This window comes from Schistocerca americana, chromosome 2 (assembly GCF_021461395.2).
Source record: "Schistocerca americana isolate TAMUIC-IGC-003095 chromosome 2, iqSchAmer2.1, whole genome shotgun sequence".
NCBI classification, from domain to species: domain Eukaryota; kingdom Metazoa; phylum Arthropoda; class Insecta; order Orthoptera; family Acrididae; genus Schistocerca; species Schistocerca americana.
In genome coordinates, this window is record NC_060120.1 from 308,578,578 (window position 1) to 308,599,143 (window position 20,566).

Consider the following 20,566-nt stretch of genomic DNA (forward strand, 5'->3'; position numbering starts at 1 on the left):
AGGGAAACACTGGTCGAGAGCTCATAAACCGCTCAGGGAAGCGCTACAGATAACGAAGGACTCATCTGAGCAGGAGCGGATATACTCTAGGGCACGAAACATGGCGACCAGCTCAGCAGTGTAAACGCTGCAGCCATCCGGCAAGGAACGTTGTTCGGTCCCCTAGAGTTAGCGCATAACCGACATACCACGCCAGAGCCCTGATACATGGCCAGGATGGAATAAAAGCGGCGGCGGAAGGCCTCTGGAGGGACTGAGTCCTTCGGGCCCTGTGCCAAGTCGAGCCGAAGGCAAGTGCGAGCAACACACCATGGCGGTGTATGCAAAGTGGCCCGAAAAGGAGGTGGAACAGTGAAAACCCTAAGCCTGGAGAGAAGCTCTTTGATGCGGACCGTGATTGTACAACCTGACCGGAGCCGACGTTCTGGCAGATGGACAACCGATTGCGGGAACAGGAGACGATAGTTTGGATGCCCGGGCAAGCTAAAAACATGGGCAGCATAAGTGGCCAGCAAACATTGGCGCCGTAACTGCAGGGGAGGGACACCTGCCTCCACTAGTATGCTGTCCACAGGGCTGGTTCGGAAGGCACCAGTGGCAAGTCGTATTCCGCTGTGTAAGAGGGGGTCCAGCACCCGCAACGCAGATGGGGATGCTGAGCCATAAGCCAGGCTCCCATAATCCAGACGAGACTGGATTAATGCCTCGTAGAGCCATAACAGGGTAAATTGGTCGGCGCCCCAGCTGGTGTGGCTCAAGCATCGCAGAGCATTTAGATGCCACCAACATGCCTGTTTAAGCTGCCGAATGTGAGGCAGCCAAGTCAACCGGGCAGCAAAAAGTACACCCAAAAACCTGTGGGTCTCCACCACAGCAAGAAGTTCGCTGTCAAGATAGAGCCGCGGCTAGGGATGGACCGTTCGGCGCCGGCAGAAATGCATAACGCGGATCTTGGCAGCCGAAAACTGAAAACCACACGCTACAACCCAAGACTGCGCCTTGCGGATTGCGCCCTGTAGCTGACGTTCAGCAGCTGCAATGCCAATAGAGCTATAGTAAAGGTAGAAGTCGTCAGCATACAAGGAAGCGGAGACAGAATTTCCCACCGCTGCAGAGAGACCATTTATTGCAATTAAAAACAGGCAGACACTGAGGACAGATCCCTGTGGTACCCCGTTCTCCTGGACCCGGGAGGAACTATGGGAGGCTGCGACTTGGACGCGGAAGGTACAATATGACAGAAAACTGCGGATAAAGATCGGCAGAGGGCCCCCAAGACCCCATCCATGAAGCATAGAAAGGATGTGATGACGCCATGTCGTATCGTATGCCTTCCACATGTCGAAAAAGTCAGCAACCAGGTGCTGACGGGGGGAAAGGCAGTACGGATGGCCGACTCCAGACTCACCAGATTGTCGGCGGCGGAGCGGCCTTTACAGAACCCACCCTGAGACGGAGCCAGAAGGCCCCGAGACTCCAGTACCCAATTCAAGCGCCGGCTCACCATCCGTTCAAGCAACTTGCAAAGAACGTTGGTGAGGCTAATGGGACGGTAGCTGTCCACCTCCATAGGGTTCTTGTCCGGTTTCAGAATGGGGATAACAATACTTTCCCGCCATTGCGACAGAAACGCACCCTCGACCCAAATACGATTGTAAAGGTCGAGGAGCCGTCGCTGGCAGTCCACTGAAAGGTATTTCAGCATCTGACAGTGGATGCCATCTGGCCCAGGAGCGGTATCAGGGCAAGCGGCTAGGGCACTACGAAATTCCCACTCACTGAATGGAACATTGTACGATTCTGGATGGTGGGTGCGAAACGAAAGGCTCCGACGTTCCATCCGCTCTTTAATGGAGCGGAAGGCCAGGGGGTAATTCGCAGAAGCGGAACTCATAGCAAAATGCTCTGCCAAGCGGTTTTCAATGACGTTGGAATCAGTACAAACTGCTCCATTCAGTGAGAGTGCAGGGACGCTGACAGGGGTCCGATATCCGTAGATGCGTCGAATCTTGGCCCAGACCTGCGATGGAGTGACATGGAGGTCAATGGTGGACACATACCGCTCCCAGCACTCCTGCTTGCTTTGGCGGATAAGGCGGCAGGCCCGCGCACGCAGCCGTTTGAAGGTGGCGAAGTGTTCAACACAGGGATGTCGCTTGTGACGCTGGAGCGCCCGCCGGCGATCTTTAATCGCTTCAGCGATCTCAGGCGACCACCAAGGCACAGTGCGCCGCCGAGGGGACCCAGAAGTACGGGGAATGGCAGATTCGGTGGCAGTAAGGATGCCGGTGGTGACCGATTGAACCACCACATCAACGTCATCACTAGAGAGAGGCTCAATAGCGGCAGTGGAGGAAAACAAGTCCCAGTCAGCCTTATTCATAGCCCACCTGGCAGGGCGCAGAGAAGACTGACACTGTGGCAGTGACAGAAAGATCGGAAAGTGGTCACTACCACACAGGTTGTCATGCACTCTCCATTGGACAGACGGTAAGAGGCTAGGACTACAGATCGAAAGGTCGATGGCGGAGTACGTGCCATGCGCCGCGCTGAAGTGCGTGAAGGAACCATCATTTAAGAGCGAAAGATCGAGCTGTGCCAATAAACGCTCAATGGTGGCGCCGCGACCTGTCGCCACTGACCCACCCCACAGAGGGTTATGGGCATTGAAGTCGCCCAGTAACAAGAAAGGTGGCGGCAATTGGGCTATCAGAGCAGCCAGGACATGCTGCGCGACAGCACCATCTGGGGGAAGGTAAAGGCTGCAGACGGTAACACCCTGTGGTGTCCACACCCGAACAGCGACAGCCTCTAAAGCTGTTTGTAGAGGTACAGACTCGCTGTGAAGAGAGGGTGTTGCTCCTGAAGAAGATGGGGCAGGAGCAACAGGGTGTGACGTGCCCCCCACAATCAAGGGGGCTGTTGGATTCTGACCAATCATAGAACCAACCGTACGGGACGACACAGGAGATGGAAGAACCGTTGTTGCAGCAGCGGCGTACGTTGCTGTCAATGGCACAGGATGGAGCCTCTCATATTTCCACCTAGCCTCAGAGTAGGTCAGGCGGTCCAGGGTTTTATATTCCATTATCTTCCGTCCTTTCTGGAAGATCCTACAGTCCAGCGAACAGGGGGAATGGTGGTCTCCGCAGTTAACACAGATGGAGGCGAGCACATGGAGTATTTGGATGCGAAGGGTGTCCACTATCTCGACATGTGATGCCGGAAGTACAGCGGGATGACATGTGCCCAAACTTCCAGCATTTAAAACACCGCATTGGAGGAGGGATATATGGCTTCACATCACAGCGGTAAACCATCACCTTGACCTTTTCGAGTAAAACATCACCTTCGAAGGCCAAGATGAAGGCACCGGTGGCTACCTGATTATCCCTCGGACCCCGATGGACGCGCCGGATGAAGTGAACACATCGTCGTTCTAGATTGGCGCGTAGTTCATCATCGGACTGCAGTAGAAGATCCCTGTGGAATATAATACCCTGGACCATGTTTAAACTTTTATGGGGGTGATGGTGACGGAAACATCCCCCAAGTTGTCACAAGTGAGCAACCTCCGTGACTGGGCCGAGGATGCTGTTTTGATGAGAACCGACCCAGAGTGCATTTTGGACAAGCCCTCCACCTCCCCGAACTGAAGCTTGGTTGGCATAAAAGATTCACCATCGACCCGCGTACAGACAAGGTACCGGGGTGAATAATCTCCACTGCTGCCTTTAGCCATGCGTTCCTCCCATGGAGTGGCCAGGGAGGGAAATGATCTTGGATTGAATTGCTTGCCGTTGAGGTTAGACCTTGATCGCTTAGAGACTGCTGGTGGAGGACCACCAGCGAGAGATGATGTACCACGCTTCATTGCGGGTCATCCGCCCTGATGCCACCCACTCCGACCAGGGGTTCTCCCCACGGGCGCCACCCAGCCACAGCAAAGACCATCTGGCAGGATGGCCTTCGCCGGGAGTCCCGATGCCCCACAGGGATGGGCATCTACTCCTCGGCATACATGGGGAGATAGCAGCTCAGGCATCAGCAGTGCGATCCCTGTGTAGTCAGGGGGCTACCACCAAGAGGGTACATGACGACCCCACCACAACGGACTGGCTACCGTGCTGGATGTCGGGTGTCGAAATATCCATGTACATCATGAGGGCAAAGATGGAAGTGCACAAAGGAGGGAATGTATGCTATCCGGAACACACTGCAGCGGATGTGGCCGAAAGCTCGATTAAGTCCTACTCCATGAAAATATCAAGTGTGCCAGATCTTAGGGCAAGATGGATTTAAGATGCACCACATAAGGTGTCCTTCCCCAAATGGTACGCACTAACGGAAAATTTGGAAAGGTACTGGTCAAACCCCTTAGGGGACCATCACATTAAAGGACGAAACAGATGAGACTCCTTTTAGTCGCCTCTTACGACAGGCAGGAATACCGCGGGCCTATTCTTACCCCCGAACCCACAGGGGGTGCACAGTACATAGGCAATAACACGAGATCCAGTACACTGACAAATGCAGTCAAATGATATTGCATTTGATGTCAGTAGTACAATATATACAAAACTTTTATGATTTACATGGTAGAGGGTGGAACTCAGTATAAAGGCAGTAGCTCTGTGCAGTGTTAGTGTGTGCATATGTGCCTTTACTGCAAATAGGAAACCAGATATCATTAGTGACAGTGCGTGTTGTGTACATAAACCACGATTGTAACAATGCCACACGGAAAACAGTTACCATGAGGTGGAAAAGCAAAAATTGGTGTGCACATGGAACTAGGACTCTCTAATCATGAAGAAGTTGAACCATTTGAGTACAATAATTGATAATTTCATTAGAATTGGTGCACAATATAAACAGAACATAAAATATGGGCTAAGTATAAAATTATGTGAGGCATCTAAACAGTTTCTTTTGTGCAAAGCAAGGGCCAAAACTCATTATTCTTCTCAACTTGTTGATGATTTGCATTTGTCAGTAACTGCCAGATGTGTACGATAAATTTTGTCAAATGACAAACATCTTGCATTCAAGAAACTTGCTCTAACATCCAAACATAAATGGGATAGATTGGAGTTTGCTGAAAAACCGATGTCATGGACTTCAGAATGGTATAATGTGATCTTCAGTTATGAAAAGTTTAATTTAGACGGGGCAGATAGATATTGATATTAGTGGCATGATGTGAGAATAGAACAGCAGGTAAGAACATGCAGAAATTTTGGTGGTGGAAGTATTATGATTTGGACAGCCTTCTGCACTAAAGGTAAGTCAGGCATTGCTTGCCCGAACACTACAGTTAACTCTAACATGTACACTAAGATGCTAGAGAGAGATTTGATTAGAATGTATAAGGACCTAGGGATCAAAAGTCTAATGTTTCAACAAGATAATGCATCTGTGCATGTTTCTGCTACAGTCAAAAGTGATTTGAAGATAAAGATATCAATGTCTTCCCCTGGCCTGCCCGTAACCTGGATATGAATCCTGTGGAAAACCATCGGGGAATACTTGCAAGGTGTATTTATTCAATGGAAGGCAATCTGAGGACATATGTGATCTGAAAAGTGTGATACGAGCAGAGTGAGTGACAATTTTACTGCAAGAACTACAAACCCTAACAAAATCAGTGCTGAAGAGAATTTTTGAGCTAATCAGAAAGAACTGAGGTTGGACAAAGTACTAACATCACAATAACACAACATGATATTCAGTGCCTTTATACCAGTCTCCAACCAGGAAATGCAAATGTCTTTTTTGTTACTTGTGTTATGAAAGAAACTATGAAATTCTGTCACAACTGTTTAAGTCTCATGTATATCGACTACTCTCATAATAAATTCAATACAGTACGCTACAGACATTGTACTTTTACTTTCATAGGAACCCTGCCTTTATACTGATTTCCATTTTCGTATGAGTTCCATGAAAAATAATGGTTTTGTTCTTCTAATAATTTCCGGGTATGCAGCCGGATCCCGTCGACATTCTGCCACGATATTTGTTGCCGTAAAAGTATCTCCATATAATCTAAGACACACCAGGCACTGAGTAAACTGTTTCACACCCAGTCCTCTAGTTTGATCATCTTCCCATGGGGCAGCTGGAGTAGGAAAAGCATTAGGATTGCCATTTAGACTTGTCTACTCAGACAGACAAATCAGAATAGCCACTGATAAATTTCATGTGCAAAATGTCCGTCCTTGCATCACTTAATCCAAGCAAGGGCTCTCCCCACAGGTGCCACCCAGCCAAAGCAAAGGCCATCTGGCACCATGGCCATAGCTTGGAGTCCTGATGCTCCAAGAAGACAGGCATCTAGTCCTTGGCATGCACGTGAACTAGCAGCTCAGATATTAGAAGTGTGATCCCTGTGTTTTCAGGAGGCTAGATCTAAAGGGTATGTGTAATGGCCCCACAATGACAAATCGGTCACTGTGTTGGCATTATATGCACAGGGCTATTACAAATGATTGAAGCGATTTCATAAATTCACTGCAGCTCCATTCATTGACATATGGTCACGACACACTACAGATACGTAGAAAAACTCATAAAGTTTTGTTCGGCTGAAGCCGCACTTCAGGTTTCTGTCGCCAGAGCGCTTGAGAGCGCAGTGAGACAAAATGGCGACAGGAGCCGAGAAAGCGTATGTCGTGCTTGAAATGCACTCACATCAGTCGGTCATAACAGTGCAACGACACTTCAGGACAAAGTTCAACGAGGATCCACCAACTGCTAACTCCATTTGACAATGGTATGCGCAGTTTAAAGCTTCTGGATGCCTCTGTAAGGGGAAATCAACGGGTCGGCCTGCAGTGAGCGAAGAAACGGTTGAACGCGTGCGGGCAAGTTTCACGCGTAGCCCGCGGAAGTCGACAAATAAAGCAAGCAGGGAGCTAAACATACCACAGCCGACGGTTTGGAAAATCGTACGGAAAAGGCTAAAGCAGAAGGCTTACCGTTTACAATTGCTACAAGCCCTGACACCCAATGACAAAGTCAAACGCTTTAAATTTTCGGTGTGGTTGCAACAGCTCACGGAAGAGGATGCGTTCAGTGCGAAACTTGTTTTCAGTGATGAAGCAACATTTTTTCTTAATGGTGAAGTGAACAGACACAATGTGCGAATCTGGCGGTAGAGAATCCTCACGCATTCGTGTAGCAAATTCGCAATTCACCAAAAGTTAATGTGTTTTGTGCAATCTCACGGTTTAAAGTTTACGGCCCCTTTTTCTTCTGCGAAAAAAACGTTACAGGACATGTGTATCTGGACATGCTGGAAAATTGGCTCATGCCACAACTGGAGACTGACAGCGCTGACTTCATCTTTCAACATGATGGTGCTCCACTGCACTACCATCATGATGTTCGGTATTTCTTAAACAGGAGATTGGAAAACCGATGGATCGGTCGTGGTGCAGATCATGATCAGCAATTCATGTCATGGCCTCCACGGTCTCCTGACTTAACCCCATGCAATTTCTTTCTGTGGGGTTGTGTGAAATATTCAGTGTTTAAGCCTCCTCTACCAAGAAACGTGCCAGAACTGCGAGCTCGCATCAACGATGCTTTCGAACTCATTGATGGGGACATGCTGCGCCGAGTGTGGGAGGAACTTGATTATCAGCTTGATGTCTGCCGAATCACTATAGGGGCACATATCGAACATTTGTGAATGCCTAAAAAAACTTTTTGAGTTTTTGTATGTGTGTGCAAAGCATTGTGAAAATATCTCAAATAATAAAGCTATCGTAGAGCTGTGAAATCGCTTCAATCATTTGTAATAATCCTGTATATATGAGTCTGTGCTGTTATTGTGCACAGAGGGTCAACACTGCATGTTGTAGGTACTATTTAAACCATTCTTCCCCATCTGGTCCACAACACAGGAAAATTTTTGAAACTCAAGGTCAAACGTGAAAGCGGGCCAACTTAGCCAAAAAGTGATGTAAGGAAAATGAATGAAGATATCGACGAAAGAAAGCAGAACCTGGTGAAGTAGTCAGATCAGCATCAAAGGGTGACACCATGAGAAAGAAAGAGAAATAAAGAAAGATAATGGTCGGAGATTATAGTACAAGAAAGGAACTAAGTACTGCAATAAGTCCGGGCCCTGGTTGGTTGGTTGGTTTAAAAGAGGGGGGAAGGGACCAAATCCCTAGGTCATCGGTCCCTTGTTCCGAGTAAAAAAAGAGCAACAAACACTTAAATGGGCAAAATGGGAGAAGAAAACCACAGAACAGCAAGAAACAGGTAGAAGACATTAAAATGACAAAACAGATTACCATGGCTGGCTGAGCATGAGAATAAAAAGGAGAAGCCAGCCACTCTGCAACACATTAAAACCTCCACCCTAAAAGCACTAGGATGGAGGACACAGGGGGACAAAGGACGTGCGCTAAAACTTAGATCAAATGATACAATCCACCCTCACTAATAAAACGTAAAATTAAATCAGCCAACGATGTGTTATCAGATAAAATTAGTAGCAACGAGTCCAGTAACTGAAGATTTCGTCGCAGGGCAGTCAAAGTGGGACAGTGCACCAGAATGTGGGCCACTGTCAAACGGGCGTCGCATCGACACTGAGGTACATCTTCACAGAGCAGGAGGTAGCCGTGGGTTGCCCAAGCATGGCCAATGCAGAGCTGGCATAGAAGCACAGAGTCCCTGCAAGAGGCCTGCATGGAGGACTGCCACACATTCATGCTCTCCTTAATGGCACACAGTTTGTTGTGCGTACTGAGACTATGCCATTCCGTCTACCAAAGCCGAAAAACCTGGTGGTGTAAAAACGATCTCCATAAGCAGTTTCTGTGTAGCCTGTTTGGCCAGCCTGTCAGCAAATTTGTTGCCTGTGATTCCGACGTGTCCTGGGGTCCACACAAACACCACTGAACAACCGGACTGTTCCAGGGTATAGATGTATAGATGGACTCCTAGATGGTCGCTACCAAAGGATAACAAGGGTAGCACTGGCCAATAGCTTGTAGGCTGCTCAAGGAGTCAGTACACAGAAGAAATGACTCCCCAGGATATGAACGGATGTGCTCAAGAGCATGAGATATAGCCACCAGCTCTGCAGTGAAAACACTGCAGCCATCACAGGCACGGAATGCTGTTCAATATGTCCTCCATGGACATACGCAAAGCTGACGTGACCATCAGCCATTGAGCCGTCGGTGTCAAGAATCGAGAGGAAGTGACAGCGAAGAGCCGCGGGGTGAACCGAGTCCTTTGGGCCATGTGAAAGGTCCAGGCGAAGCCGCTGCCAAGGTGTACACCATGGAGATGCACGCGAGTGGACCTCGAGTATAGCTGGAAAAGGCAAGGACTGCAGTTCAGATAGAAGGGATCAGATGCGAACTGCAATTGTAAGCCCTGACCTGGGGTGCCGATACAGGAGAATAACCGCCATGGGTGGGAAAAGGAGGCAGTAATTTGGATGTGCAGAAGAACTACGAACATGTGCAACGTAACTGGAGAGCTGTTGTGCACATCTGACCTGCAATGGAAGGACTCCAGCCTCTGCCAGGATGTTGGTCACCGGACTCATCCCAAAAGCTCCCATCGCTAGTCAGACACCACAGTGGTGCACTGGGTTGAGTAAACGCAATGCTGAGGACGCCGCCCAACCATAAACCAGACTCCCATAGTTAAGACGTGATCGAACAAGGGCTCTGTAGAGCTGCAGAAGCGCAGAGTGATCTGCACCCTAGTTGATGTTGCTCAGCCAGCAGAGGGCATTGAGGTGCTGCCAGCACTTCAGCTTAAGCTGACGAAGGTGAGGACGCCAAGTCAATCAGGCATCGAAAACCAGTCCTAACAATCAATATGTCTCCACTACAGTGAGTGGATCATCATTAAGGTAATTTTCTGGTTCTGGATGGATAGTACAACGCTAACAGAGGTGCATAACACACAACATTGCAGCCGAAAACTGGAAGCCGTGGGCTAGAGCCCATGACTGCATCCTGTTGATGTCTCCCTGCAGGTACCGCTCAGGAACACCAGTACTGGTGGAGTAGTACGAAATGCAGAAGTCATTTGCATACAGAGAGGGTGAGACTGACAGCCCTACAGCTGCTGCTAGACAGTTAATGGCCACTAAAAATGGAGATACACCCAATACAGAGCCCTGAGGGACTGCGTTCTCTTGGATATGGGGGGGGGAGGGGGGGAGAGGGGGGGGGATCTATGGGAGGTACCAACTTGGACACGGAAAGCATGAAGCGACAGGAAATTCTGGATAAAAATTGGGAGCATGCCTCGGACACCCCACTTGTATAATGTGGTTGGTTGGTTTTGGGGAAGGAGACCAGACAGCGAGGTCATCGGTCTCATCGGATTAGGGAAGGACGGGGAAGGAAGTCGGCCGTGCCCTTTGAAAGGAACCATCCCGGCATTTGCCTGGAGCGATTTTAGGGAAATCACGGAAAACCTAAATCAGGATGGCCGGACGCGGGATTGAACCGTCGTCCTCCCGAATGCGAGTCCAGTGTCTAACCACTGCGCCACCTCGCTCGGTACTGTATAATGTGGCAAGGATATGATGTCGCCAGGTGGTGTCATGGACTTCTCGTAAATCAAAAGAGACGGCAACAAGGTGTTAGCATCTGGTAAAGGGTGTTCGGATGGCATACTCGAGGGACACAAAATTATCAGTGGTAGAGCGACCCTGGCGGAAACCGCCCTGGCACAGAGCCAGTAGGCCACGTGACTCCAGGACCCAACCCAACTGCCAACAGACCATATGTTCCAGCAGCTTACAAAGAACGTTGATGAGGCTGATGGGCCAATAGCTATCCACATCAAGCGGGTTTTTGCCGGGTTTGAGCACCGAAATGATGGTGCTCTCCTGCCAGTGTGAGGGAAAGATGCCATCGCACCAGATCCAGTTGAAGATCATGAGGAGATGTCACTTGTAGTCACGCAAGAGATGTTTAATCATTTGACTGTGGATCCGATCTGGCCCAGGAACTGTGTCGGGGCAATGTGCAAGGGCACTGGGGAGCTCCCACTCTGTAAATGGGGCATTATAGGGTTCACTGTGGCGTGTAGTGAACGAGAGGACTTTCCCTTCCATCCGCCGTTTGAGAGAGCAAAAGGCTGGTGGGTAATTCTTCGACGCAGAGGTGCGAGCATAGTGCTCAACAAAGTGCTCAGCAACCGTGTTTGCATCAGAAAAATAACATGCCATTTATGTTAACACCGGGAACAATACCTGTTGGGCCTGGCACCCAAAAACTCGTTTGATCTTTGCTCAGACTTGGGAAGGTGACATATGGCACCCAATGGTCAAGACATATCTCTCCCAACACTCCTGTTTCCATCTTTTGATAAGCTGGCGGACGTGGGCACGGAGCCGTTTAAAGGCAATGAGGTGCTCCAGGAAAGTGTGCCACTTATGCCGCTGTAGAGCTCACCGACACTCCTTAATTGCCTCAGTGACATCCAGCAACCACCAAGGGACTGTCTTTCGCCGGAAGCATCCTAAAGACGAGGGGTCGCGTTTTCCGCCACTTAAACAATTGTTGTAGTTACCTGCTCAACCACCACATCGATGTTACCATGTGTGGGAGATTCAACAGAGACAGCAGTGATAAAAGCTTCCCTGTATGCCTTGTTTAAAACCCATCTGGGCAGGTGTCCGTAGGCCTGACACCGGGGCAGTGACAGGAAGATGAAGAAGTGGTCACTACCACACAGGTCATCAAGTGCTCTCCAGTGAATAGATGGGAGAAGGCCAGGACTGCAAACCGAGAGATCAATGGCTGAATATGTGCCATGTGCCACACTGAAACGTGTGGGGCACCTGTATTTAAGAGGTAGAGGTCGAGGTCGAGTTGTGACACTAAATTTTCGACATCTCTGCCTCGGCCAGTAAGCACGGTGCCACCCCACAAGGGGTTATGGGTGTTTGCTTCTCCAGCACGGGGGAGGGGACCAATGTCCCCTGCATTTGGAGGGGGGGGGCCCTTGCTCCCAAATTAGGTGCTTTGGGAGCAACGGAGGAAGATTTGCCCCCTACCACCAAGGGGACAGATGTATTCTGGTGGCCCAGAGGGACCACTGTTTGTGGCACAGAGTGAGGAACCACTGGCACTTGGGATGGCGATGGTGACATAGCTGCAGAATATGTCAACGTCAACTGAATGGGGTGTAATCTTTCAAATTTGCGTTTAGCCTCTCTTTAAGTCAACCAGTCCAGGGTCTTGTACTCCATGATTTTCCGCTCCTTTTGGAGTACTGTGCAGCCTGGTGAGCAGGGGAAGTGTTGCTCTCCACAGCTGATGCAGGTGGGAGGAGGCGCACACGGAGTATCTGAGTGCAGTGGATGTCCACAGTCTCAACATGTGGTGCTGGAAGTGCAGCGGGAAGACATGTGCCCGAACTTCCAGCACTTAAAGCATCACATAGGGGGAGGGACGTATAGTTGAATGACACAGCGGTAAAACATCACCTTGACTTTTCAGGCAATGAATCACCCTCAAAGGCCAAGATGAAGGCACCGGTAGCAACCCTGTTGTCTTTGAGTCCCCTGTAAATGGGCCGGATGAACAGAACGCCCCATCATTCTAAATTGGCGCGGAGCTCATCATCAGACTACAAGAGGAGATTGAGATGGAAAATGATCCCCTGGACCATCTCGAGGCTTTTATGGGGAGTGACGGAAACAGGAATATCACACAACTTGTCACAGACAAGTAACCCTCGGGATCAGGCTGGGGCTGCTGTCCGAATCAGGAATGCGCTGTTTCGCATCTTGGACAATGCTGTCACTTCTCAAAACTTATCCTCAAGGTGTTCAACAAAAAATTGAGGCTTTGTAGATACAAAGGAGTCCCCATCAGTTCTGCTACAGACAAAAAACTGAGGCGAATATGGCTCTCTCCGTTTTGTAGCCCTAGGACAGGAAACTACAGAAGAAGTTGACATACCCTAGAAAGTGTTCTTGGCCAAATACTTAAATCACAGGTGGGGATGCAAAGCCATGACAAGAGATTCAGGAGATTGAATCTAAGGGCACTATGGATAACATGTGCACCACTTAAGGCATCCTTCCCCATATGGCTCGCACTTCTGTAGAATTTTGGAAGTGGCAGGTGAAACCATAGAATGGGACCTGAACTCATAGGGCCGAAATGTGTGAGACTCCTTTTAGTTGCCTCTTACGACAGGTAGGACTACCTCGGGCCTATTCTAACCCCCGGTCCCGCAGGGGGGAAAGTCTGGGCCCTGTGTTCACCACACCTATACTCACGAAAGACTTGTGAACTTCCCGAGAGGATATGGGAAATAGTGAGATTCATGCTGCCTATCTGTCATGGTGGTTGTTAATGATGTTCAGATAAACATTTCATCACAGTCATATCTCAGTGGTAATTTTTATAGTAAGTCATTTCACTGTCAAGTTTTCCATCAAGATGGAATCTAAGTAATATGATTTGTGAAAAAATTAGAGAATATGACAACCATATAATTACATCAAAATAAAGCCTGATATCTGAACTGCTGAAACTTAATGAGTATGATCAGGCACACATATGTAGCTCACATCAAATGCTCCTAATATTAGCTGTTTTATAAACTCACCTGTAGGTCTTCCACAGTTGTTTCAGTATCTCCAAAGTTGTTAATGACTGCACAATATTTGTGAGGAGACAACAGACCAATCCGAATTGATGGCCATTGTTTCCCATAAATAGACTTGTAAAAATCATCAAAATGTTCTAATGCTTTATCTTTCGGTGATTTCCTCTTTGCAATGACAGACTGAAATACAGATAGAACAAATGATAATTATGGAATAATTGCTACAGTATCGTTAACACGAGCTCTCAGTTTCATGTATTGTTTCCTTTAGGTTATATTTAGAAAAAGTTATTTGAAAATGAACAAAAATAAATAAATCTCTTTTCAAACACTAATACTCAGAAGCACAGATGTAAGCTGCTGTCTTTATTTATAAAGTAGACTTCTGTGACTTAAGTAATATTTTGTGATCTAATATTTACCTGACTTTAATACCTTCATCTCCAATATAAAAATAAAGAAAGATTCAAAAATCAAAACTGAGGAAAGATGCAATACAGAAAAAGACATCATGCACTAGACATTTTCCAGAATCAGTGAAGAATAAATATGAGGGTTTGCTGAAAAATAATGTCTCCAAATCTTTATGTTTGAATAAAACAAATGTTATTCACATTCTACATCTTTATTCTTCATGTCCACATATTAGCAGCCCTTTACCACTAAACGGCTCCAAATTGTAGCGTGTAACAGGGTGATATGTAACATTACTATGTCAGTGAGTGAAAACAGGCTGCTGTAATCGAGTTATGAATTCGAAGAGTTTGTCAACACATGCAGCACCCTCTCATTCATCATAACAATGTCAGACCACATATGAGTGCTGCAACATTTGCCACAATCCAGCATGTTGGATTCACTAGTATTGCAATCAACCCAAGCACGCGTTCAGAAACAGAAGATAGAAAACAATACTCTTTAAACTGTCATTGGCTGCTTTTCTGTGAATCGTCTCACACTCAATTTTAAAGAGACAAGACGCCACCTATTCAGTTCTGCACATCTAGGGGTACTACACCAATGCTAAGTGTAACGCATGGCGAGGAAGTAATAAATAATGTGGAAACTTCAAAATTCTTAAGTGTTCATATTGAAGAGAATGTTAACTGGAAAAAGCGCATTTTGGAATGCCTAAAACAACTTAGTTCAGCCCATTTTCCCTTAGAATCACTGGAAATCTTGGGGAGAGAGAAATCAGTAAGTTGACATAGTCTGCATATTTTCATTCAATAATGTCATATGGAATTATGTTCTGGGAGAACTCATTCTTAAGAAAGAAAGTTTTCACTGCTCAAAAACATGCTGTGAGAGTAATATGTGGTGCACATCCACAAGCATCTTGTAGATGACTGTTTAAAGAGTTTGGCATTCTGACTACTACTTCACAGTATATTTATTCCCTCATGAAGTTTGTTGTAAATAATCCACTGCAGTTCAAAAGGAACAATGATGTACATAATTACAATACCAGAAGTAAAAATGATATTCATTAGTCCATATTAAGTTTTTCTTTATTACAAAAAGGGGTGTACAATGTTGCATGAAACATTTTTGATAACTTACCGAGGGATATAAAATGTTTGACAGATAGCAAAGAAAAATTTGAAAGCAAACTAAAAAAGTTTCTCTGTGATACCTCTTTCTATTCTGTAGAATTTTTATTACTATAATGAGTGAAACGTGGTGAGTAGGGATTACTAACTCACATCTGCAGATATTTTTACAGAAAAAAAATGAGGTAAAAACCTTTATAAATGTTCAACATGTAGCCATTTTTATATATATGTAAAATGACTCATTCCACATAATTGTGATTTATCATGCAAATGACCCATAGGACATGAAACTACCTAACATCACTGTCACTGCTCATCCACTGTCCCAACTTCATCCCATCTGATTTTCATCTGTTTCCAAAACTTTATGAATGCCTCCAAGGACTTCACCTTGATAGTGCTGAAGCAGTGCAAGCAGAGGTGAGCCCGTGGCTCTGTCGACAAAGTCAAACATTCTATAGTCATGGTATCAACAACTGACCTCTCGTTGGGAGAAATGTGTTCGTCGCCAGACTGGCTATATTGAGAAATAAATATGCAGACAAGCAGGATAAAGATGTAAAATGTTAATAACTTTTGTTTTATTTAAAAACCTTTAAGAGGTATCACACAAAAAAATTTGGACGCAATACTTTTCAGCACGCCTTCATGCATCTATAGGTAATACACACTCTTTGACAACTTTAAATATTTTCTATTAATGGAGGACTTCGCTGATATTGATATAATGATTCTTTTAAAACAAGATTAAGAAGTGTAGTATTCTACTATAGGTTGAAATGTGTAAAACTATTAATAAATTCATTTCACTCATGCACTAGCACTTTTCCTCCCAAAGTGCAAAATTAATTATCATTTTAAATTGGGAATGTGAGTGGTTCTAACATTTTATAGTACCAAACGAAGTATGGAGCAGACCAGGGTGAAGGAATGAGGGGCAGGAAGTTTGGGGGAGGGGGGGGGGGGGGGGGGGGAGGCGAAGAAGGGAGGGAGGGAGGTAGAAAAATGGATTGTTGGAGGCACAGTTCTCATATACACAAGTCAGATAAGCTGATGTTTGAAAGGGGGTGGGTAGAGGGACGTTCTGACAGCACAGCTTATGAAACTGAGCAGGTTGCACTTAGTGGCATGCTCTGATATAATGTAATTTACCTTACGTTTAAATGAATATAAATTTTAGAATTTTAATATGAACAAACACGTAAATATATGCATGCAATAATTTTATTTCTGTTAAAGAAATAATACTGACCCTGCTTCCCAATGCTTTGATCCTGGTTGTGTTTACATACCGACTTCAATTTTCTACCAATTTCCATCTTTCAGCAGGAACACTACATTTCTGTATTTTTAGTACAAGAATAAGCTTAATTTTAAGTTTCCATTGCACTCATGCTTGTATTATTACTTTATATATTATAACGTTGAAAAATTTCTGCAGCCATTTTCCAAAAACCTGCAAGTACCCGTCTTGCAACAGAGAAGGCATCTACATTAATTCACTAATTTAACTTCTAACACTCTGAAGTGTTTAACATAATGGTGTGCATGTATAGCACTTTTCAATCATTGTGTTCCAAATTGCTATGGTAAAGACCTCCATAAGTTAAAAGGTTCAAGTTATGTTTGGTGAAGTCTCCATTATAGAGAACCACATATTTCCAATATTCCACTGATGTGTAAATACTGAGCAATTCCTTCACCTAATGTTACATCTACATGATCATTTCCCTTTAAATCCCTGTACATAGTTCCAAATGCATAAAGCATTCAAAAACTGGAATCAGAACCATTACACATCGTGGCATAAAATCAAATAGGTCAACCAATGAAACGATGCACACAAACTATCTGAAGACAGAATAGACAGAGGTCCAATTCCTTTAAGTTGAATGATGATGATAACAGCATAAAATCAGAGGTTTGTACAACAATACACAAAGAATCAACAGTTGGTTCTCAAGAAGTGTGACAATCAAGTTGCCAACCACCATATCCCACTCATGCTTGGTGGATCACATGCCAGGTAAATGTGCACCGCAGAAAGCACTGGTGACCATCATTGGCTGAAGAAGGCTTGCACATTCCTCACAAGTGGTTGGGCAATATAATACTGAAATATTTGTGCACAGTTGTCTAAGGAAAAGACAGTACCTCAGGCTCTGGAGTCTTCCTGATGCAATGGCTGCTATTCAGGTTGCCCCTAACATGTAGGAGTCATGAATGCAAGTTGTAGGAATTAGTGTCAACCAATTTAACTATGAGTTTTCTCACTATACTGCTCAAGAATGCAAGCTATCTTCCACCAAAGTAGCATTAAACCATATGTATGCTGTCGTCATTGTAGGATTGGTCTGAAAACACTACAGTTGGCAATTCAGTATCAAACAATGGCATTCACGTTCATTTCATAGATTTTGGTGTTCCCTCAATAATGGCAGCCTGAGTAGTAGAATGCATGCCACTGTTTGATCATGCATGAAATTGCGCTGGACAGCAAAACACACACAGATTGAAATCCACTGTAATGTTCCAGCACTGATCAAACACTGTACACAAAGTTATGTGGTCATATGTGGTTATGCAGGCAAGATGGCAGTAATCTCATGCTGTGAGTACATTGGAAGTGTCCTGCACCCATCCACTACTTAGTACAACCCACTTTTATCCCCTGGTTTCACATCTTATAACTGAGTTGAACAGTCATGATGTGACAAATCCATAATACCAGAGATAAAGTATTCTGTCCTCAAATGCCAATTAAGCACACTGGTGCTTACTTTCACATTTTAGTTTGTTTAACAGCCACTCACTGGCTGGGCTTGCGATAACACTAACACTAAGACCTCTCTGCTGTGCTTATGTGTACACCATCTCTGCAATATTAATCACTTAAGCAGGTGACAAAACTCAAGGCATAGTGATATGCATATATATACAGGTGGCGGTAGTATTGTATACTTTAGGTATAAAAGGGCAGTGCACTGGCAGAGCTATCATTTGTACTCAGTCGATTCTTGTGAAATTCTTTCCAACATGATCACGGCCGCATGATGGTAGTTAAAGGCACTGAACACGGAATGGTAGTTGGAGCTAGATGCACGAGACATTCCATTTCGGAAATCAGCAAATTCAATATACTGAACTCCACAGTGTCAAGAGTGGGCCAAGAATACCAAATTTCATGCATTACCTCTCATCACAGATAATGTAGTGGTCGATGGCTTTCACTTAATGACCAATAGTAGCAGCATTTGCAAAGCATTGTCAGTGCTAAAAGACAAGTAACACTGCATGAAATAACTGCAAAAATCAATGTGGGATGTACCACAAAAGTGTGAGTTAAGACACTGAGGTGAAATATGGCATTAATGAGCTATGGTTACAGACGATCTACATGAGTGCCTTTGCTAACAGCAAACCACCTACAGTGCCCCTTCTGGGCTCATAACCATATCAGTTGGACCAGAGACAACTAAAAAACCATGACCTGGTCAGATGAGTCTCAATTTTAGTTAGTACAAGCTGATGATAGGGTTCGAGTGTTGCACAGACCATGGACCCAGGCTGTCAAAAAAGCACTGTGCAAGGTAATGGTGATTTCATAATGGTGTGGGCTGTGTTTACATGGAATGGACTGGGTCCTCAGTTACGTTTAGTTGGTTGGAGACCATTTCCAGCCATTCATGGACTTCATGTTCCCACACAATGATGGAATTTTTATCGCTGACAGTGCCTCATATTTAGTGTTTTAGACTTTTCTGGCGATTCAGTGTCATCTCGTGGCATCGGGTGTACTGCTGATGGTCTGCGTATTCCCGACACAATATTTCAACATCACAATTCGGTGTCTTTACCAGGTGTTTTTTGTGACTGGTCAACAAGCTAACCGTATCCCGTGTTTATGCCAGGGCGGTGTCTTGTGTTTCCTAGCTATCTGCAACAATCTGGCCATTTCTGGTGGTGCTGTTTGCCTCTAGGTGTTCCATCTTCCATCCACACCTTTTTCCATTGTTTTCCCCAGTGGCAGCCATGTCAAGGCGTTCCATACTAAGTCTGTTCCCAGCAGATGCATTCCCAGTACAATCGACATGCTGCAGATGTTTCCTACGCTGTTGGCAATCATCCTGCCTTCTAGAATGCCCCCGCCATTCTCCTAAACTTGTGGGTCTGGTACTTCTTTACAAAGTGCACTGCCTACCAAATCAGGCTGCTGTGGGAATTGCATATTCTGTCTATGCACTCCACAGTAATCTCTCATGGCGGTGGCCGCTGTCTGGAGTTCTGTACTGTGTCTGCTCCTAAGGTGCATGGTGCCTGAAGGTCCACATGGTTAATGTTGTTCTGTTTTTTGTCTATGAGCACTACAGTTGTCTCCCGAGGAGACTGCCCCATGCTCCATAAGAGATAAGAGATTCAATCCCATTAATTACATCTCTTGTTGTCTGAGGATCATCAATGGAGAAGGGAACTTTTTTCCATTGTCTCTTTGTAATTCTAATGCTGAATTCCACTTTGTATTGGTCTGGTATCCTGCTTCCCGGTTGATCAGGTTCTCTCTCATCTATCCCAGAATTTGGGGGTCTGAGTGAGGAACCTTGTTTTATCATAATTCATGGCATGTTCAAGTTCTAGGGAATATTCTGCTACTGCTGATTTAGTGATCTGTCACAGCCTGCTATGTTTTTGGTGTCCTTTCCATCTTATTTCAAGTGTTCCGGCAGTTTGACCGACGTCAGACATACAACATTCACCTGTTATATGGCAGATACCATGTTTCCTTAACCTCCAGATCATCCTTAACCGTTCCAAGGAGCAACCTGATCTTTTTAGATGGCCTGAACACACTTTTGATTTTTCAGGATCCTGCTGATCTTTGCAGATATAGGACCTGCATGTGGTAGAAAGGCTACCCTCCTGGTCTCTTCTTGTTGTTCTCCCATTATATCAGGTGATCTGGTGAGATGTAGTGCTTTGCGGATGTCCCTGTTTGAGTACCTGTGGTGGTAAACATTTGCTGCAGATGTTCTAACTCTGCCAAGCTGTCTGAACTAGTCAAGTGTCTTGGCTAGGTGTACAAGTGTTCTCAGTAACCTGTTCTTCTGCACTGGATGATGGCAGCTAGCAGCCTGTAATATAAGTCCGCGTGTTTTGGTTTCCTACACACACTGTGTCCTGTTGTCCTATCTATCTTCCTTTTCACCAGGGCATCCAGGAATGGAAGTTGATTATCTTTCTCTAGTTCCACTGTGAACTTAATGTTGGGGTAACTTGAGTTCCTTTGGCCAAGGAACTCATCCAGTCTTTTCCAGCCATGTGGCCAATTGACGAATGTGTCATCAACGTACCTGAAGAAACAGGTAGACTGGCAGGCAGCAGCTATAAGTGCCTCA

At 45.7% G+C, this 20,566-nt stretch overlaps 1 protein-coding gene across 1 annotated transcript in view; it reads right to left on the reverse strand.

Annotated features, from left to right (window-relative positions):
* LOC124594695 (5-methylcytosine rRNA methyltransferase NSUN4) overlaps nt 1-20,566 on the reverse strand; it is an 87,672-nt gene that overhangs the window by 56,592 nt on the left and 10,514 nt on the right. Inside the window, exon 2 of the mRNA XM_047133062.1 lies at nt 13,618-13,797. Coding sequence (XP_046989018.1) covers nt 13,618-13,797 — 180 coding nt within the window. The remainder of the gene's footprint in view (nt 1-13,617; nt 13,798-20,566) is intronic.